At 47.3% G+C, this 17,830-nt stretch overlaps 1 protein-coding gene across 5 annotated transcripts in view; it reads right to left on the bottom strand.

The window, feature by feature from the left end:
- Nucleotides 1–74: 74 nt before the first annotated feature.
- LOC123375139 (transmembrane protein 243) overlaps nucleotides 75–17,830 on the bottom strand; it is a 53,613-nt gene continuing 35,857 nt past the window's right edge. For all 5 annotated transcript variants that reach the window (XM_045025827.1, XM_045025817.1, XM_045025835.1 and 2 more), the window contains exons 3-5: nucleotides 3,520–3,570; nucleotides 2,055–2,159; nucleotides 75–391 (exon numbers count right to left, since the gene is read on the bottom strand). In XM_045025827.1, the coding sequence (XP_044881762.1) occupies nucleotides 269–391; nucleotides 2,055–2,159; nucleotides 3,520–3,570 (279 nt within the window). In that variant the 3' untranslated portion in view covers nucleotides 75–268. The remainder of the gene's footprint in view (nucleotides 392–2,054; nucleotides 2,160–3,519; nucleotides 3,571–17,830) is intronic.

Below are 17,830 nucleotides of genomic sequence, written 5' to 3'. Positions count from 1 at the left end.
ATAAAAAAATGCATTTTTTTCCAAAATGAAAAAGCTTGTGCCCTTCTGAAACATCAGTATAGTTGGAATGTGCATTAAGTGCAAAGTTAGCTCTTAAATAAAAGCAGTGTCATGTCATATGGCAATAATTCTTCCCAACACGAGGGACTTTAGATATACATTTACATGAAAATCATGTACTGATTATCCCTGAACAATCCCTTTCTTCATCCCTGTCCAGCTGATTATCCCCTTTGTTTCTAGGGTGGAGCTAAGAACAGTCTCGCAATCATTTACCCACTTCATGGAAGTACAGGTTGGCACATATACATAACATGACAATAGAAAATAAGATATAGTAAATTAGATTCCTAAACTTAGGTTCCAAGTCTCCTTGTCGATACCAGTAGATCTAGAAAGGAGAGAGTGATTTTGCATTAGAAATCAAATCAGGTATTTATATGCAAGATAAACAGGCTACAGTTCAGTGCAGGAGTAAGTAACTGTGAAACTAAGAAGTTCTAGGGTTTTCTTTAACATCCCCCCCTTTAAATTGGACTAATGAAGAGAGCAGTTAGTAGAAGGAAACCTCACTGAAAACTAAGCACTAAGAACAACCACCCACTTCTCTCTTTCAGCATTCTTGTGGAATGCACTTCCATGCTTTAGGGAGATACTAGCCACTCAAGTATTGCCTGCCAGTATCACAGTCAGCTTACTTACCGTTCCTCTAGACACAAGACCGTTTCATTTTGAGAAATGTTAATTATGCAAGTAATGAGACTTGTGAGCTTGCTTTGCAAACAGTAAGGCCTGGTCCACACTAGAAAATTAGGTTGGTTTAACTATGGTGGTTGGGATGTGAGAAATCCACACCCCTGAACAGTGTAGTTAAATAGACTTAAGTCCTTGTGAAGGCAGCACTAGAGGTTGACAGAAGAATTCTTCTGTCTGCCTACCTACCCCACCACCTCTCATGGAGGTGGAAGTACCTATGCTGACAGGAGAATCCCTTTTCTCAGCATAGATAGTGTCTATACTGAAGCACCACAGCAGTGCAGTTGTAGCATTTTAAGTGTAGACAAACCCTTAGCTACAGCTGTGTCAATAAGCCATTAACATGTCAAGTAGATTTGTTATTTCAATGGTTGGTTGAAAGCTAGGAAATTCACAGTTAAAGTTAAACAAATTGGAGTCAAATTAAAAATTAAAAAAAACAAAAAAACAAACAAACCCCTAATGATTGCCAGAAAGTCTTTACATACTTGAGATGCCAACTTTAACTCTGCTTGCCTCCCTTTCCTGTTGCAGCTCCCGCCAGTACAGAAGTTAAGAAGACACACCATAGCTAGGGGGTCTACAAAATTCACAGCTGTGAAAATCATGTCACGGACCATGAAATCTGATCTCTGGCTGCCCAGCTCTGAAGACAGAGCAGAGAGCAGGGGCTGCTGGCCCGGTGTCCAGCTCTGAAGGTTGCACTGCTACCAGCAGCAGCACAGAAGTAAGGGTGGCAATCCCGTGACCCCCTTTTGGGTCAGGGCCCCCAGTTTGACAAACGCTGTGGAGAAATCACTCTGTGCATTAATCATGGCATAAATAACATTGAGATGTGTAACAAAGCTATGAAATCTATTTATACCGTGACCAACCTGCAAAAAAAGTGTGTGTTTTCTCCGTGATTTAAGTAAACCTCTAACCATAGCATAGTCTTTTGTTGTAGGATGTGACCTGTACACTCTCGGTAGCAGGTGCATAGACAAGCCTACTGTGAATGTGTTAAATATTGGGATGTTGTAGCCTGGATGCTCAGGAGGGGACAATAGGAGAACAGAAGATAAATTTGATAGGAAGTCTGCCCCTTTGCACTCGCAGAATAAACACAAGATATCTACCTTTGACCAATATCCAGTGCTTTACCAGATTTCAAGTGCACACCTGTACTATAATCTACAGCTGCCCTACTTAGAGGGTAGGTGTAGCTAGTTCACTACTGTATTATGAAAAACAAAAGGATCTATTATGTACATAAAATACAACTGTGTATATTTCCCAATAAATGTAGCAATACTTACAAGTATGCCAGCAGAAACACTACACAAGGATATGCAGAAAGCAAAAAATATATTCACTGGTTTTGGAGGTAGTTGAGGAAAGATAAAAGCACTGATCAGAGTGACCTGTACAGAGAAATACAGAGAGACTAAATATTTTCATAGTGGCAAAAAAACAAACAAACCACCCAGACTCACCTCACAGAAGCAGAGTTATGAAGTGACCAAGGAAACAGTTTAGGATTCCACGACAACCAATACCCACCCACCATGGCGAGAGGCAAGGTGAAGGTATAGGAGGTTGGAAAGGACTAGGGACAGAATTTTTAAATAACTAAGTACCCCTAACCACATAGGCACAATTCTTAGTGATTGTACAATAGTTCCCTTCCAGTGGCCCAATACAATCCTCATGTCCACGTAGAAGGACAGATGGAAATGGAAAATTCAAGGGTCACACACACAATCTTAAGGGAGAAAAAGCCATGTAGAACTCATGTATTAACCAGAATAGTGCTCCTTCTGGCAGTCTTGAAAGATATCCTGCTCCCAGCGGACTATAACCATCCCTTATGGATGCAGGTCTTGCCACATTATCTTGTGCCTTGTCACCTCAAGAACCAAGTCCTACATAACTGGGTTTAATTTTGAAGGCCTGTCAAAAAGTTCCAACTGGCTACATAGCATGTGGCTAGCCAAATGTTAGACCAACTAAACCAAAAAAATACTGCAGCAGTGTGTCTTACTTTTTGCAGCAGCTAATTTACTTCTAAGGTTCTGGTCATAATTTACAAACATGTAAATGGTCCCCAGCTATCTTCCAAACTACTTCCCCACCTAGGCTTCATCCCAGCATTACTGCTTGGAAGGGATGTTTCTGCTACATGGTTCTCCTCAAGGGAGTTCCGAGGCTGGAGGTCCTCTGTGATGGGCATGGCATTCTATCCTGGTTTTGTTCAAGGATTTTCTCTCTCTGGACTTCCCAATATCAGGCTGGATTCCCTGACTATTCAGGCTTCGGGTGCTACCCATCATGTTGGCTCGCCAAGTCAGGAAAGTCAGCGGCTACCATCACAGATCATGGAGTAGCCGCCCCCTTTTTGTGATAGCATTTGGTTCTTTCAAGAGCTGGAGGAAAGCACAGTGAGATAGGACAGCAATGGGTGCCTCAACCACATGTAAACATTTCATCCAGCACTAGGGAGTGCTGCTGAAGAGTTCCTTTCTCGCACGGATTTGGGGAACTTTATTACTTGTTTTAAAAAGGACTCAGTTCCCGCAAAGCGGCAGCAGAAAATAAAACTGCCAAAAGAAAATGGCCAAGGGTCTCAAATGACTAGCAGGCCAGTGTGCAAAGGATGGAAGCGCTTCGGGCTAAAACCTGGGCCCACTCAAGTCAGTGGAAATTTTGCCATTAAACTTCAACAGAATCAGGACTTGAACCATAGAAAGAAAAGAAATGTAGTTTGGGAAGTGGAATACTTACTATAAGCAGCAAGGATGTTAAGCTACCAACAGCTAAGTTGATGATTCGATCCTGGAAGAAGGAAGAAAAGGAGGAAGTAACACCTGGTCATCTCATTTATCAGCCTAACATTTGATTAATGTGTGTATTACAATAAGATGTAGAGGCCCTAACTGCGATCATGGTGCCATTGTACCACTGTACATTCACACAGTGTTTGAGGGGCCCAGCCCCCCAGGCGCTTACAAGACAAACCAATTATTTTTAAATTCCATCCTTCATCTATATGCAGTTCTACTTTGAAATGTAACCACATCTCACTGGAGATCTTCCACCGTGTATTGAAGTCAGCAAATCTCTCACTGACAAAAGCAAGCTGCTACTCCTTTTAACTCCTACAAGCCCTGCAGAGCGGACACCATTCTGAATGAGAGAGCGGGAGTCTGTTTCCTGTGCATTAACAGTGGATTTTTTTAATTTGTTTTTTTTTTTAAACATCACTTTCCTGTGTTGCTGTACCCTCACACCTGTGTAAACCCACTAAAATAGCAGGATTGCACACAGGGCTGGCACGCGCGCACACACACACACACACACACTAGCAATGGTGGAGAGAACACAGATTGAGACAGGTCTTAGGTCAAGTTTGTAGGGCTCAGGGAGGACCACGTACCATCTTTGTACTTTGAAACCAAGTGAGATCTGTTCCCCAAGTTAGACACCTACGTGACCTGGTGGTGGTGGGGGGGACTTCAACTACTCAGACATCCGTTGGGAAAATAACACAGCAGGGCACAGATTATCCAACAAGTTCTTGGAATGTATTGGAGACAATTTTTTTTATTTCAGAAGGTGGAGAAAGCTACTAGGGGAAAGGCTGTTCTAGATTTCATTTTAACAAATAGAGAGGAACTAGTTGAGAATTTGAAAGTGGAAGGCAGCTCGGGTGAAATGGTAGCGTTCACGATTCTAAGGCAAAGGTTCTCAAACTGTGATCTACAGACCACTGGGTGGTCCACGAGCTCCATTCAGGTGGTCCGCGGATAGTTCCCTCTAAGGTGTGCACCTAGGCAGCCGCACACGAGAGAGTGAAGGGCCCCCCGCCTAATTAGTGGAGCTGCGCAGGCCTGGCTCCACTAATTAGGTGCCTGGACCCTGGAGAAGACGCACATGTAAGGTGAGGTGGTGACCTTGGGCGGGGGGGAATAGAGGGTAGGTGGGAGGGGGCAGTAGAGTAAGAAGAGTGGGTGGGGGGAATTTGGGACATGCAGGGCTGCGGCAGCCAGAGAAAGAGGCAACTTTTCCCAGCTCCAGGGCTGTGGTTACTGGGGACAAACGGCGCTTCTGCCCGCCCTCAGCTCTGTGGCAGGGTAGAGACCCCCCCTCCTTCCCAGCCCCAGCTCAGGTGCTGCTGTGATAGGGGAGAGGGCACACCCATCGCATTAGAAAGGTAAGACTGATATTAAAATACGAGTTGTGCGCTTTTATTTGTAGAACAAAAACAAAAATTCGTTTTTTTTTATAGTGCTTTTATCCAAAGTGCTTTGCAATAGTTAGCTAATGTACAAACAACATTTGGAAAGATCGTTAAGTGGTCCACCGAGACCCTCAGCAATTTTCAAGCGGTCCGTGGGGGGGAGGGGGGACTTTGAGAACCACTGTTCTAAGGAATGGTACGAGGGAGACCAGCAAAAGAAAGACAATGGATTTCAAGGAGGCAGACTTTGGCAAACTCAGGGAGTTGGTAGGTAAGATCCATGGGAAGTGAGTCTAAGGGGGAAAAAACTGAAGACAGTTGGCAGTTTTTCAGAGAGACATTATTAAGGGCACAAGAGCAAACTATCCCACTGCGTAGGAAGTATCGGAAGTCTGGCAAGAGACCACCCAGGCTTAACCAGGAGATCTTCAATGATCTAAAAATCAAAAGAGTCCTACAAAAAGTGGAAACTAGATCAAATAACAAAGGATGAATATAAACAAACACCACAAGTATGTAGGGACAAAATTAGAAAGGCCAAGGCACCCAAAGAGATCAAACTAGCTAAAGACTTAAAAGGGTAACAAGAAAACGTTCTACAAATATATTAGAAGCAAGAGGAAAACCAAGGACGGGGTAGGCCTCAATGAGGGGGAAAAACAGTAACAGAAAATGTGGAAATGGCAAAGGTGCTTAATGACGTCTGTTTCAGTTTTTACCAAGAAGATGGGTGGTGACTGGACGCCTAACATAGTGAATGCCAGTGAAAATGAGGTAGGATCAGGTGCTAAAAATAGGGAAAGAACAAGTTAAAAAATTACTTAGACAAGTTAGATGTCTTCAAGTCACCAGGGCCTGATGAAATGCATCCTAGAATACTCAGAAAGAGAGATTAAGGCCTCAAAAATTTGGCAGGCATCTACCTGCTCACCAGAGACTGATTTGAAAGTCAAGCATCGCTCACTTGCGAGAGCCAGAGGCCAGTGCCCAAGCGAGGCGGCTAGCTCCACTATCACCCACAGCTAGGCACATCAGCCTGGCTGTCCCAAAGAGCAGAGCACTGGCATTCGCACTGACTTTCATATAGGCCTTTGGCTAGCAGAGGTCTGAAGTGTCAATCTCCCTCTCCTGCTAGCTGCTGAAAGGGAGAAGGAGCCTTCTGCCATCTCCCCTCCCTTCCTCCAGAATGGATCACTGTTGCCGGCAGACAAGGGAACAGCGGTGGTGAACCTGACCAATCTTATTAGTTTCATTCTGCTACTGCTGTGCAAAGCCAGGAACAGAAGCAATGAGAATGGAGTAGTCTGCAGACACCAGGGCAATGCTGCATTACGTTACACTCCAGGCACATTGGGATGGGTTTTTGGTTTATAAATGGACTCACGTCCTGCAGCAATTGATGGTTTGGAGGACACATTAAGCCCATTAGACCAGCAGTGCCAACTTATATTAAGCCAGGTAAGATGCATTCAGTTGCTTATTCTATAGTAAAGCAGCAGCATTTCCTAACAAGGTTGAACTTTTCTCAAGCCTACATTCATTAAAAAGCAAGTGCCTACAGAATGACTTGGCAAAAGAACAAAAGACACAAAGCGGGGGCTGGGGGGGGGGGGTGTTGGGATACACGTCAGTAATGGCCTTTCCTGGAAATAAAGACTCAAATCTTGCCCCTTTCATCCAGCTGAATCCAGAAATGCTTTAATGGGGACATTGGCAAGTTTAGGTGGGGTTTTTTGTTTTGTTTTTTTTAATAAACAGGCTAATCTAAAACTCAAGTTTCTGATACAGCCCCCTTTAAATAGTATGAACAGGATGCTTTTGTAGGTTTTTCTTTTTTTAAATTTTACATTCCCCCTCCCCCCCCCCCCCCGACTCCATGCTGATGTGCCAGGGTCTTTAGAAAATGCCATCAGTCCTCCCCTCTGCTATGTGCCTGCCTGCCAGCCCTTCAGGGTCAGCTTTGCGGCTCTAATCATCACTGGTGAACATCTGCTTGCACAGGGGCCCCCGCAAAATTAAGTTGCTTCAGCTTCAGCCCCAGGCAGAGGGGCTCGGGCTTCAGCTTTCTGCCCTGGACCCCAGTGAGTCCAAGGCCAGCCCAGTTCTGATTTATTTTGGCTGACACCCTCCCTCCCCTCCAAACCTGCTTATGGTCCCCAGGGGCCCCCAGACCCCTGGTTGAGTACCACTGGTCTAGTGCAGGGGTCCTCCATCCTCCCCCTATTGGGACACAATTCCTCCTCTTCAGCAAGGTGAGTGACTGTGACCCACTGACGCTTGCATGCTACCTCCCAGCTAAGAATCCCCAGCCTAATGCAACAGTTGTCAGACCATGGTCTATGGGCCCGTAGTGGTCCTTGGGGGCACTTGCTGATCGGCAGAGAGCTGGCTGGCTGACATGACGACGAGTCTCCTTGTTTCCAGCTGCTATATTTAGAGACACTGAACTTTACTTCCCACACATAAGTAGTTACTGAAGTTGCCACGGGGAAGTTCTGGGATTGCAAATGGGAAGGGAGGTACTCCAGCAGTTAATGCCCAGAACTGGGTGATGAAGATCTAATCCTGCCTCTACCACAGACATGCAGTGTGACCCTGGACAGGTCACTAAACCTCTGTGCCATAGTGTCCACATCTATGGTACTTAGAGATCTGCCTGCACTGTAAGCTGTGCAGGGCAGAGAGAGAGTCTTTCACTCAGTATGTACAGTGTTATGTACACCTACGGAGCTCAGGGCTAAACGTGCAGCCACCTCTGAGGTAAAACAGATGCTCTGTTCCAACAGTGCACAGACCCGTAGAAAGATATCCTAACCAATTGAAGCTACAGGGAGATTTTCAATAGGTAGAATAGAGGAGTGCCCCAAATGTGAACCTGGCTCCCCATACTCTTGCAGAAGGATGCCAAGGGATCGCTGGGGGCCACAAACGGACAAACTATTTCCTGTCTCTTCTTTTGAGCCACACTGAGGGTACTGTTTAAAGCATGAAGAGGGAAAGTCTCTCACAACACCAGTAAAAGAACAATGTCAAGCATCTCAGATTCACACAGTGAGAACTGCTATGAAGCTTTAAAAAAAGAAAACAGAACCCATGTGTTCTGTTCACGGTGTACACCCGAGAAGTTTGTTTCTCTCTAACAGTCTTGCAGAAAAGCTGCAATGCAACCCAACTGTATTCCTTAGGATTCAGAAAGAGAGAAAGCAGGCTGCTCACTAAAATAGAACGGCACAACTCAGCCTGCCTCTAGGCCAGCAGTTCTCAACCCACAGCCCAGTTAACACAGCTGTGGCCCAGCTGTGCACTAAAAAAAATTGAACGTTTGCTGCTCTTGTCTGGCAGGGGGAGAGGCTGACTCAGGGGGAGACAGCATCTGGCAGCCTGCTGGAGCACTCCTACTAGCAAGGGGCTGGGTGAGTGCCACAGGGGAGCAGGATGCAAGAGAGTGGATATCTGGGCAAGTTTGTGCGGGGTGAGGCTCTGGGAACTAGGGGTTTCCTGTGGCCAGGGAGGTTGAAGTGTTCTCCTACAGGAACATATTTTGCAATATACAAAAACCTGTAGGAGAACACTTCAACCTCCCTGGCCACACAATAGCAGATCTTAAGGTGGCCATCCTGCAGCAAAAAAACTTTAGGACCAGACTTCTAAGAGAAACTGCTGAGCTTCAGTTCATTTGCAAATTTGACACCATCAGTTTAGGATTAAACAAAGACTGTGAATGGCTTGCCAACTACAGAACCAGTTTCTCCTCCCTTGGTTTTCACACCTCAACTGCTAGAACAGGGCCTCATCCTCCCTGATTGATCTAACCTCGTTATCTCTAGCTTGCTTCTTGCTTGCTTATATTTACCTGCCCCTGGAAATTTCCACTCTTGCATCCAATGAAGTGGGCATTCACCCACGAAAGCTCATGCTGCAAAACGTCTGTTAGTCTATAAGGTGCCACAGGATTCTTTGCTGCTTTCACAATATTAAAATGCAAAATCACATCATGGTCCTTTCACATGGGCTGGGATGAAAGGATGGTCATTGGCCAAGATTTTTCAAGAGCAGCTAGTAATTTTGGGTGCCTAACTGAAGGCTTTAAGGGGCCTGATCGTACTCATCATTTTCTGATAGTCAGGCCTCTTTAAAAGATCTCAGGTTAGGCACCCTGTAGTGAGGTGGCCTGGCTCCCAGCCGCACCTGAGAGGGAAGAGCCAGAACAGCCGCCCCCAGTGGGCGGAGCCACCACCGCCTGTCCCCGCCCCCCGGAAGTCAAGGGGCGGGACAGGAAGTATAAAGGCCCGGCCCCAGCGCTCAGTTGCTACCTGGCCGCCGGAGAGGACAGACGCTACTGCCCGAGCTCCTGTTAGGCTGAGCCTTCCCCGAGCCTGGTACCCCGAGGAGGACTGGCTGAGCCTTCCCCGAGCCCGGTACCCCAAGGAGCTGCCCGAGCGTCCCCCTGACCCGAGTCCTGAGGAGCAGCCCGACCTAGCCAGCCCTCAGCATGCCGAGGAGCCCATGGTGTGGGACCCCGCTGCGGACACCAGTGATGAGCAGGTACCCATGGAGGGGGAGATGGGAAGTAGCCTGGGGGTAGCTGACACCAGTCTGGCTACCGCAGATTTCAAGCCGATGTCGGTGTGTTGCGGTCAGGACCCCACCGACACAGCAGCAGACTAACTGCCGCTGTTAGGGCCCCGGGCTGGGACACAGTGGAGTAGGTGGGCCTGTGTCCCCCCTGCCACCCTCCTCACGGGTGGCAGTCTCCCCCTCATACCAGCACTCAGGCATAGAAGTCTGGACTTACCTGTTGTGCGTTTGCTCAGCTCCTGCCCAAGGACCTGAGCCCCTGAACTACTGTTTGTTTTGCTCAGCCCTGCCTGAGGGTCTGAGCCCACAAACTACTGTTTGTTGCCCCGCCCTGACCTTGGGCTGGGGCCTTGACTCCTGTTGGGTTTGCTCAGCCCTGCCCGAAGGCCTGAGCCCGGGACTACTATTTACTGCCGCCCGGACCGAGGGCTTGGACTTTGGGAGACTGAACTGCACTCTAAGCCTCACGCAGTGAGGCGACCTGGCTCCAAGCCGCACCTGAGAAGGCCGAGCCCCACACCAGAACGTCTACACACCCAAAATCAGCAGCTGCTTTTGAAAATAATAAAAAACATGCCCATTCTGCCTACAGCCATGGGGTCAGACAAGGCTTTTGCTTCTGTTTGTGTACTAAGTTCTATTCAATCCTAAAATGATGAAATTGCAGGGGTGTGTGTGTGTGTGTGTGTGTGTGAATAGGCTTGCCCATGAGACAGCTGATCGAATACTCCAATCCCACATCAGTGACTACAATAAACGTGAAGGCAGAGTGAAAGTTAAAGCAGCAACAAACACAGTCTGCTGGGAACAGTTCTCTAGCTTGTGGCCAGTTTAACAACTAAATCTAGCTGATTAACCAATTCCATTTCAAGGTCTAATTCCCCATTTCAGGAATGGTTGCAATGAAACCACCTTTCAGGGACTCGAGGTTAAACCCACAAAGAGTGGATAAAAAGTTCCAAATATACCATCAGCAGAACAAGGTATTTCAGGATACTGGGATTAGAGTAACTGATCCTGAAATCCCAGGATTGCAGAAGTGATCTGAGATTGTATTTCCCAGCACCCAGTGGCACTTCAGCTCCTGGCAGCTTAACGTGGCAAAAAAGGTTACACCAGGGGTTGGCAACCTATGGCACGTGTGCTGAAGGCAGCACGTGAGCTGATTTTCAGTGGCACTCACACTGCCCGGGTCCTGACCACTGGTCCAGGGGGCTCTGCATTTTAATTTAATTTTAAATGAAGCTTCTTAAACATTTAAAAAACCTTATTTACTTTACATATAAGAATAGTTTAGTTATATATTATAGACTTATAGAAAGAGACCTTCTAAAAATGTTAAAATGTATGACTGGCACACAAAACCTTAAATTAGAGTCAATAAATGAAAACTCGGCACCCCACTTCTGAAAGGTTGCCGACAGTAGTGAGTCGGTGTGGCTCCCCTCCTGCCCTGAGGAGGGAGCTCCCGTACAGACACCCAAGTGGGCGGAGCCACCCCCACCAGTCCCCGCCCCCCGGAAGTCAAGGGGCGGGACAGGAAGTAGAAAAGCCGGCCGCCAGAGATCAGTTGGAGCCCAGCCACCGCCAGGAGCAGACGCGCCGGCGGGAGCTCCTGACTAGAAACCCGCCGGGGCCCGCCGCAGCTGTTCTGACTGGCCGGAGCTCCCCCGCGCCCGGTACGACGAGGAACCACCGGAGCCTCCCCGTGACCGGTACCCAGAGGAGCCGCTGGAACTCCCCCGCGCCCAGTACGACGAGGAGCCACCGGAGCCTCTCCGGCCCTGCTGTTACCCGGAGGAGCCGCCTGAGCGCGCCTGGCCGGACTTCCCGGCGGAGCTACCCGACCTGCCCCCAAGCCCTGGTCCTGAGGAGCCTATGCAGCTCGACTGGCCTGGACCCAGTGCAACTGAAGAGGTAGGCCCTGAGGGGGAAATGGAAAGTAGCCCGGGGGTAGCCAACCCCTGTCAGGCTGCAGGCACTGAAGTGCCGATGTCAGTGTGTTGCGGTCAGGACCCCACTGACCGGAAGCAGTGATAACCGCTGCCAGGGCCCCGGGCTGGGACACAGTGGAGTGGGTGGGCCTGTGTCCCCCCTGCCACCCCACTCACGGGTGGCAGTCTCGCGCTCAGACATAGCAGTCTGGACGCACCTATTGTCTGCTCAGCCCCTGCTTCCTAGGGCCTGAGCCTATTGAACTGTTTTGCTGCTCGGCCCCTGCTTCAGAGGGCCTGAGCTTGTTATACCGTTTTCTGCTACACTGCCCACAGTGACAGCAGACGCGTAAGGAGTCGGTGTGGCTCCCCTCCTGCCCCAGGAGGGTCGAGCCCTGGCGCAACCGACTACACCGACCCCTGGGTTACACATACATAAGCAGGAAACAAAGATGGCTACAGGGATTGATAACGGGATGGAGCCTTCCACGACATCTGGTCCCTCCGACTACCAACACAGGTCAGCGCTGACCAGAAGCTGAAACAGACATCTGTTCGGGACCAATACCCAAAGAGAGCATGAGGTTAGCAGAGTTGCTAGCAAGCAGGCGTTTACAACACACACACTACAGCTGTCATCCTCATTGGCAAAGAGCCCAAGGATGGAGAGAGCAGGAGGATCAGAACTACGTCTCACCTCTAGAGGCAATTCCCTCCCACCAGGAGAGAGGCATGTAGGCAAGGAAATGTAGCGAGATCCATACAACTGCTGCTGCTACTTCCTGATCTCTGCCTGCAGAAAGGGCTTCACTTTCCCGAGTTATCATGTAAGTTACTAACATATTGCATTGCATACAAAAATGTTCAGAACACCAAGTTTGCAAATCGAGCACTGAAAAGTAGCAACTGCTAGGATTAAGGGTTGCCCGGGCAACTTTGATTCTGCCCCCTTGTACATTGTGATGTATGTGATCATGTAATTAAACTCTGCTATTTTCCACAGGACCCCTGCCTCATTCAGTGCACAGGATGGACAGCGGTCACTGAGTGGGTATCTCTTCAGTACTGCATTTTATCCTCATCATTCAACGAACGGCCTTCTTTAACTCTCACAATTCAACCCATGCACTGAATACAGAATTATTAGTTTTCTCATTGGCTTTTCTGTGTTGCGTTCACCATTGTAGCTAAGTGCCTCAAACTTTTTTTTTTGAGGCCACCTCTAATTATTTTTGACTGAACAGTTTTACATCAAAACATGAGGTTTTATCAAAATATTTTGTAAGAATGTGTCAAGTTTGACAAAATACCTTTTTTCCTATCTAATTTTATATATATGTATATACACATACATACACATTATATATATATATTTTTAATGTAATATAGAAGTTGAAACAAAATTACTTTAAGGGAACATTTTGATGATCCCAAACTAATTTTTTTAATTTTCATTTGCAGGAAATTTTGGCTTCTTGTTCCAATTCAGGATAAAAAAAATTAAATGTTGGAATTTCCTGCAAATTGCATATTCTGGTTCCTAAGCAGCACAATTTATCTTCACCCCACCACTCAGAGGTCGGGGCATTAGTAACCCCATTTTACAAATAACTGTCCACTACTTTTGGGTGCCCAACTTGAGATACCCAGAGCCTGATTTTTAGAGCACTGAGCGTTTGATAGTACTTTGTATGTTCAAAGCAAAGCTTTGTTGGGGCTCATCTAGTCCATTAGTCCGCACCAGCACATCATACACTAACTGGCCCCTGCTGGCATGCACTAAAAAGCAGGGCCGGCTTTAGGCAGATTCCCCCAATTCCCCGGAATTGGGCCCTGCACTTAAGAGGACCCCGCGCCCAAGGTGCCTTTTTAAATTTTTTTTTACATACCCAGCGGCGGTCCGGGTCGTCAGAGGCACTTCAGTGGCGGGGGGTCCTTCACTCGCTCCAGGTCTTCGGCAGCATTTCGGTGGCAGGGGGTGCTTCGCTCGCTTTGGGTCTTCGGCAGCATTTTGGTGGCGGTGGGTCCTTCAGTGCCGTGGAAGGCCTGGAGCGAGTGGAGGACCCCCCCGCCACCAAAGTGCCGCCGAAGACCCAGACCGCCGCCGGGTATTCAAATCGGGCCCCACAGTTCCTAAAGCCGGCCCTGCTAAAAAGTTCCCTAGTGCACATTAATGTAGTCCTGTTTCAAACAGTATTACATCAACATGCAGTAGGGAACTTTTTCATGCATGCCAGCAGGGTCCGCATGGGTCAGGTAGTGTGTGACAAACTGGTGAGGACTAAAATATATACCCCACTAGAGCAGACTAACACACTGTGTAGACAAGCCCTAAAATTGCAGTTGTGAGTACTCTGCACTGCTGCAGGTCTGGCCCCAGGTGCCTTAGGTCAGGTACGCAGAAAATGAACATGACTAGTGAAAAGTTTAGTTTAAGTAACTTGCCCACCATTGCACAGAAACTCTGTGGCAGATGCGGGGACAGAATCCAGTTCTCAAGTGCAGCATTCAGCTGCCTTCACTGGGAACAGGGCTTTGGAGCAGAGCCTGGAGCTGCAGTGCGGAGCAGCTCCAGAGCAGTGGAGCTGCAGGTTTTGCCTGGAGCTGGAGCAGAGCCAGAGCACAGCTCCAAAGCCCTGACTGTGAAAGCCATCTTGTCTTTTTGAATCCCCTGAGTCATACCCTACACACCTTCTAACTTCTGCAAAAAAAATGAGGCAGAAATCCTACAGACAACAGCCATGCCCATCCTATGCACTGAATGAGGCAGAGGTCCTATGCAAAAAGAGTAGTATGTGATCATGTATCATAATGCATATGCACAAGAGGGCCAAATTGAGATTGCCCAGACATTACTCAACCTTTGAGTGCTTGAGGTTGCAATCTTCATGTTCTTTTAATGTAGTTCGCCCTGTGTAATTTTTAAAAAAAGCAAACAGACATATGCACACACAGAAGTTACCAGAAGCTTTCCCAAAAAGTGCAGCTTGAGATAGACACCCAGCCTGGAACATTTTCATCCCAAATGGTTGAAGTTTGATAATTAAGCAACTGAAAAGAGGGTCTCATAAAGGGAAGTATCAGGCAACCTTAATTCTAGGCAGTGCAATCTGATCCATCCATAGAGTAGAGGGGGTGATTAAATTTTAAAAAACCCAACAAAACAAAAAAACCTGTTTTATTTTATTTGAATAGTAATTTCTCTTTTTAAAAAAATAAATCTATTTAAAATTAAATCCAAATTTAATATAAAATAAGTTAAGGCCTAAACTTAATGAGCTCTAAGAACATTTAAATAAAATAATAAATGTGCTCTTTTGTGGTAAATTCCAGTTACCATCCTAATGCAGCCTGACACAAATCAGGAGCAAAAAAATTCTCTTGTAAATACACAATATATCATTCACCATTTTCTAACATTAAAATGTACAATAAGACTCTGAAACTATTAAGTTATATAACAACTGCTTACTGAGTCATAGCATAGCCTCCTAGGTAGCAAAAAGATGTTCCAAATCTAGTGTAAAGCCTCTATTTAGTTGTCAACTGACATGTTTTAATGGCTGTATCAACCAAGGAGAATGCACCCTTTAAGAAAATGATTGAAGTACAAATGGAAAAGTTGATAAAATTGAGGATTTAAATCAAGGGTTTTCACGTGGTGATTTAAATCAGGATATAAATCGCCTTATTAAAAAAAAATCAACCCACACTGCTCCACTTATAACAGACACACACAAGCTATAATCCCAGTTATCAGCAGATTCCAGGGACCACCACCCAAGGCTTCTTTGTCCTTCCCCTTCTTCCTTTCCTCCCAGTGGAGCTGGCTTTGAAGTCGGCATCCTAGCTCCCTCATCCCAGGGCAGTTATGTTCTGGAGTCGGCAGCCACAGGGGACCTGGAGCACTGTGAAGTTTGAACGTCCCTGGGAGGTAGAACTCGGCTTCCATTGGCCAGGCTCGTACTGCACAAGCTTCACTCTTGTACTCAACTGTTGCCCTCATAGGCACTGACTCTGTGGGTGCTCTGGGGCTGGAGCACCCCCGGGGAAAAAAAAATAATAAAATAGTGGGTGCTCAGCACCCACCAGCCACCCGCCACTCAGCAGGCCCCACTGGTCAGCTGTTTGGTGGTAGGCAGGAGGTGCTGGGGGAGAAGGGGCGGAACAGGGGCAGGAAGAGATGGGGCGTGCTCGGGAAGGAGCGGTGTGGGGCTTTGGGTGAAGGGATAGAGTGGGGGCGGAGCCTAGGGTGGCACAGGGGTGGAGCATCCACCTGGAAAAAAATAAAAAAGTCGGCACCTGTTCCCTGACCCCTCAGAATAGGGCACATAGGCACATGAAAGGCTTCTCCGTGACAACATCACCTAAAGATACTTGAAGCAGATTCACTTGCAAAGTGGCCTGTTTAATTTACCCAGTCTCCCTGTTCTTCACAATTGTCATTCCTTGGGGTGGGAAAGCAGGATGTCTGGTCACCGAACCAGCATAAGCTATACCACTATAACTGTGTCCACACTAGGACTTCTATCTGTATAGCCCCCCTAACCAACCTAGCTAGGCTGGCATACCTTTTCTAGGTATAACGAAGTTGCATTGGTTGATTTCAATAGGAGTTAGGTGCCTAAATAACTATAAAGATCTGGCCAACATGGACGACGAGCTTGATAGCTTGAAGAACCAGCATGCCCAATAGGCACAGAGTATCTACCTTTGGGACTCAGCCTCGCAAGGAGTAATTAGCACATGGGCAGGCTTGTGCAGGCTGTAGCAGAGTTAGCTCTAGCCAGTGCTAGAATAGCTTGCAATTGTACAGGGCTGACTTTCAGAGATGCTGAATACCAGCAGGGCCCATTGACTTCCAATGGAGTTGCGGATGCTCAGCACCTCTGAAAAGTCAGGTCCATGATGCCCTTAAGTCCTAGTGATCCCCGATATGCTTTACGGGCTCTGAGTCAGCTCCCAGGCATGTCACAGGCTGACCTCCTGCTGACTTCAGACAGGAGCAGACTCAGTCTCTAGGGATCAATTCACCCACCACCTCCAAAGAATAACAGTTCTATTTAGCAGTATGGCAACGGGGGGTGGGGAAGAGTTAAACTTGCAAAGGGATTCAGGCAAGTACAATGACTTATGCTGGAATTGGCCAGGTGAGTGAGAGGAGCATTTAGCTCAAATTATTTGAGCGCCAAGTGGATCGCTAATGATTTAACATTTCATCCCACACTCAGTCAGTCCCTCACTCTGACACACCAGCTTCAACTCACTATGAAGACAGACCTATTACAGATGCTCTCCCTTCTATAATGAACCCTCGTCAACTTCCTCAGTCCCCAGCGACATGCAAAATACTGTTCTTCAACAAGGAACCCCATCCCTGCATCTCCTCCTTCTCCAGGAGCTCAGCCATTGTAGAGCATTACACAACGTTGTTATATCATCATAGTGCCCCAAAGCCCCAGTCAAGGACCATGCCCTCACTGTGCTAAGCACTAGATGCCTCTTAAGCAAGATTCTCTTTACTCAGTCCAGGAATCCCACCCCTCCAAGCACACTGCAGAGCTCAGGGCATCTGTGGAGTCAAGGGATTTCTACCTCCATGCCACATTCAGTTATCACCCCATCTCTGTGAACTAGTAGCCTTCCAAGTATGGTTACCATTGCAACTAGAAAGGCTCCCAAAGAGATGCCTCCTTGTATTGCATAGACTCGGACTTTAAGGCCAGAAGGGACTATCGCGATCGTCTAATCTGACCTCCTGCACATTGCAGGCCACAGAACTTCACCCACCCACACCTGTAATAGACCCCTAGCCTCTGGCTGAGTTACTGAAGTCCTACAATCATGATTTAAAGACTTCAAGTTACAGTAAATCCACCATTTACACTAGTTTAAACCTGTAAGTGACCTGTACCCCATGCTGCAGAGGAAAGCGAAAACCTCCCCAGGGTCTCTGCCAATCTGACCTGGGGGAAAATTCCTTCCCAAGCTCAACTATGGTGATCAGTTAGACCCTGAGCATGTGGGCAAGACCCACCAGGCAAACACCTGGGAAAGAATTCTCTGTAGTAACTCAAGCCCTCGCCATTTAGTGTCCCATCACCAAGCATTGGCGATATTTGCTGCTAGCAGTCACAGATCAGCTACATGCCATTGTAGGCAGCCTCATCCCTTCCATAAACTTATCAAAGTCAGTCAGGTTTTTTGCACCCACTGCTCCCCTTGGAAGGCTGTTCCAGAACTTCACTCTTCTGATGGTTAGAAACCTTCATCTAATCTCAACCCTAAACTTGTCAATGGGCAGTTTACATCCATTTGTTCCTGTGTCCACATTGCGCTTAGC

This window comes from Mauremys mutica, chromosome 1, assembly GCF_020497125.1.
Source record: "Mauremys mutica isolate MM-2020 ecotype Southern chromosome 1, ASM2049712v1, whole genome shotgun sequence".
NCBI classification, from domain to species: domain Eukaryota; kingdom Metazoa; phylum Chordata; order Testudines; family Geoemydidae; genus Mauremys; species Mauremys mutica.
This window is presented reverse-complemented; position numbering and strand designations above follow the sequence as displayed.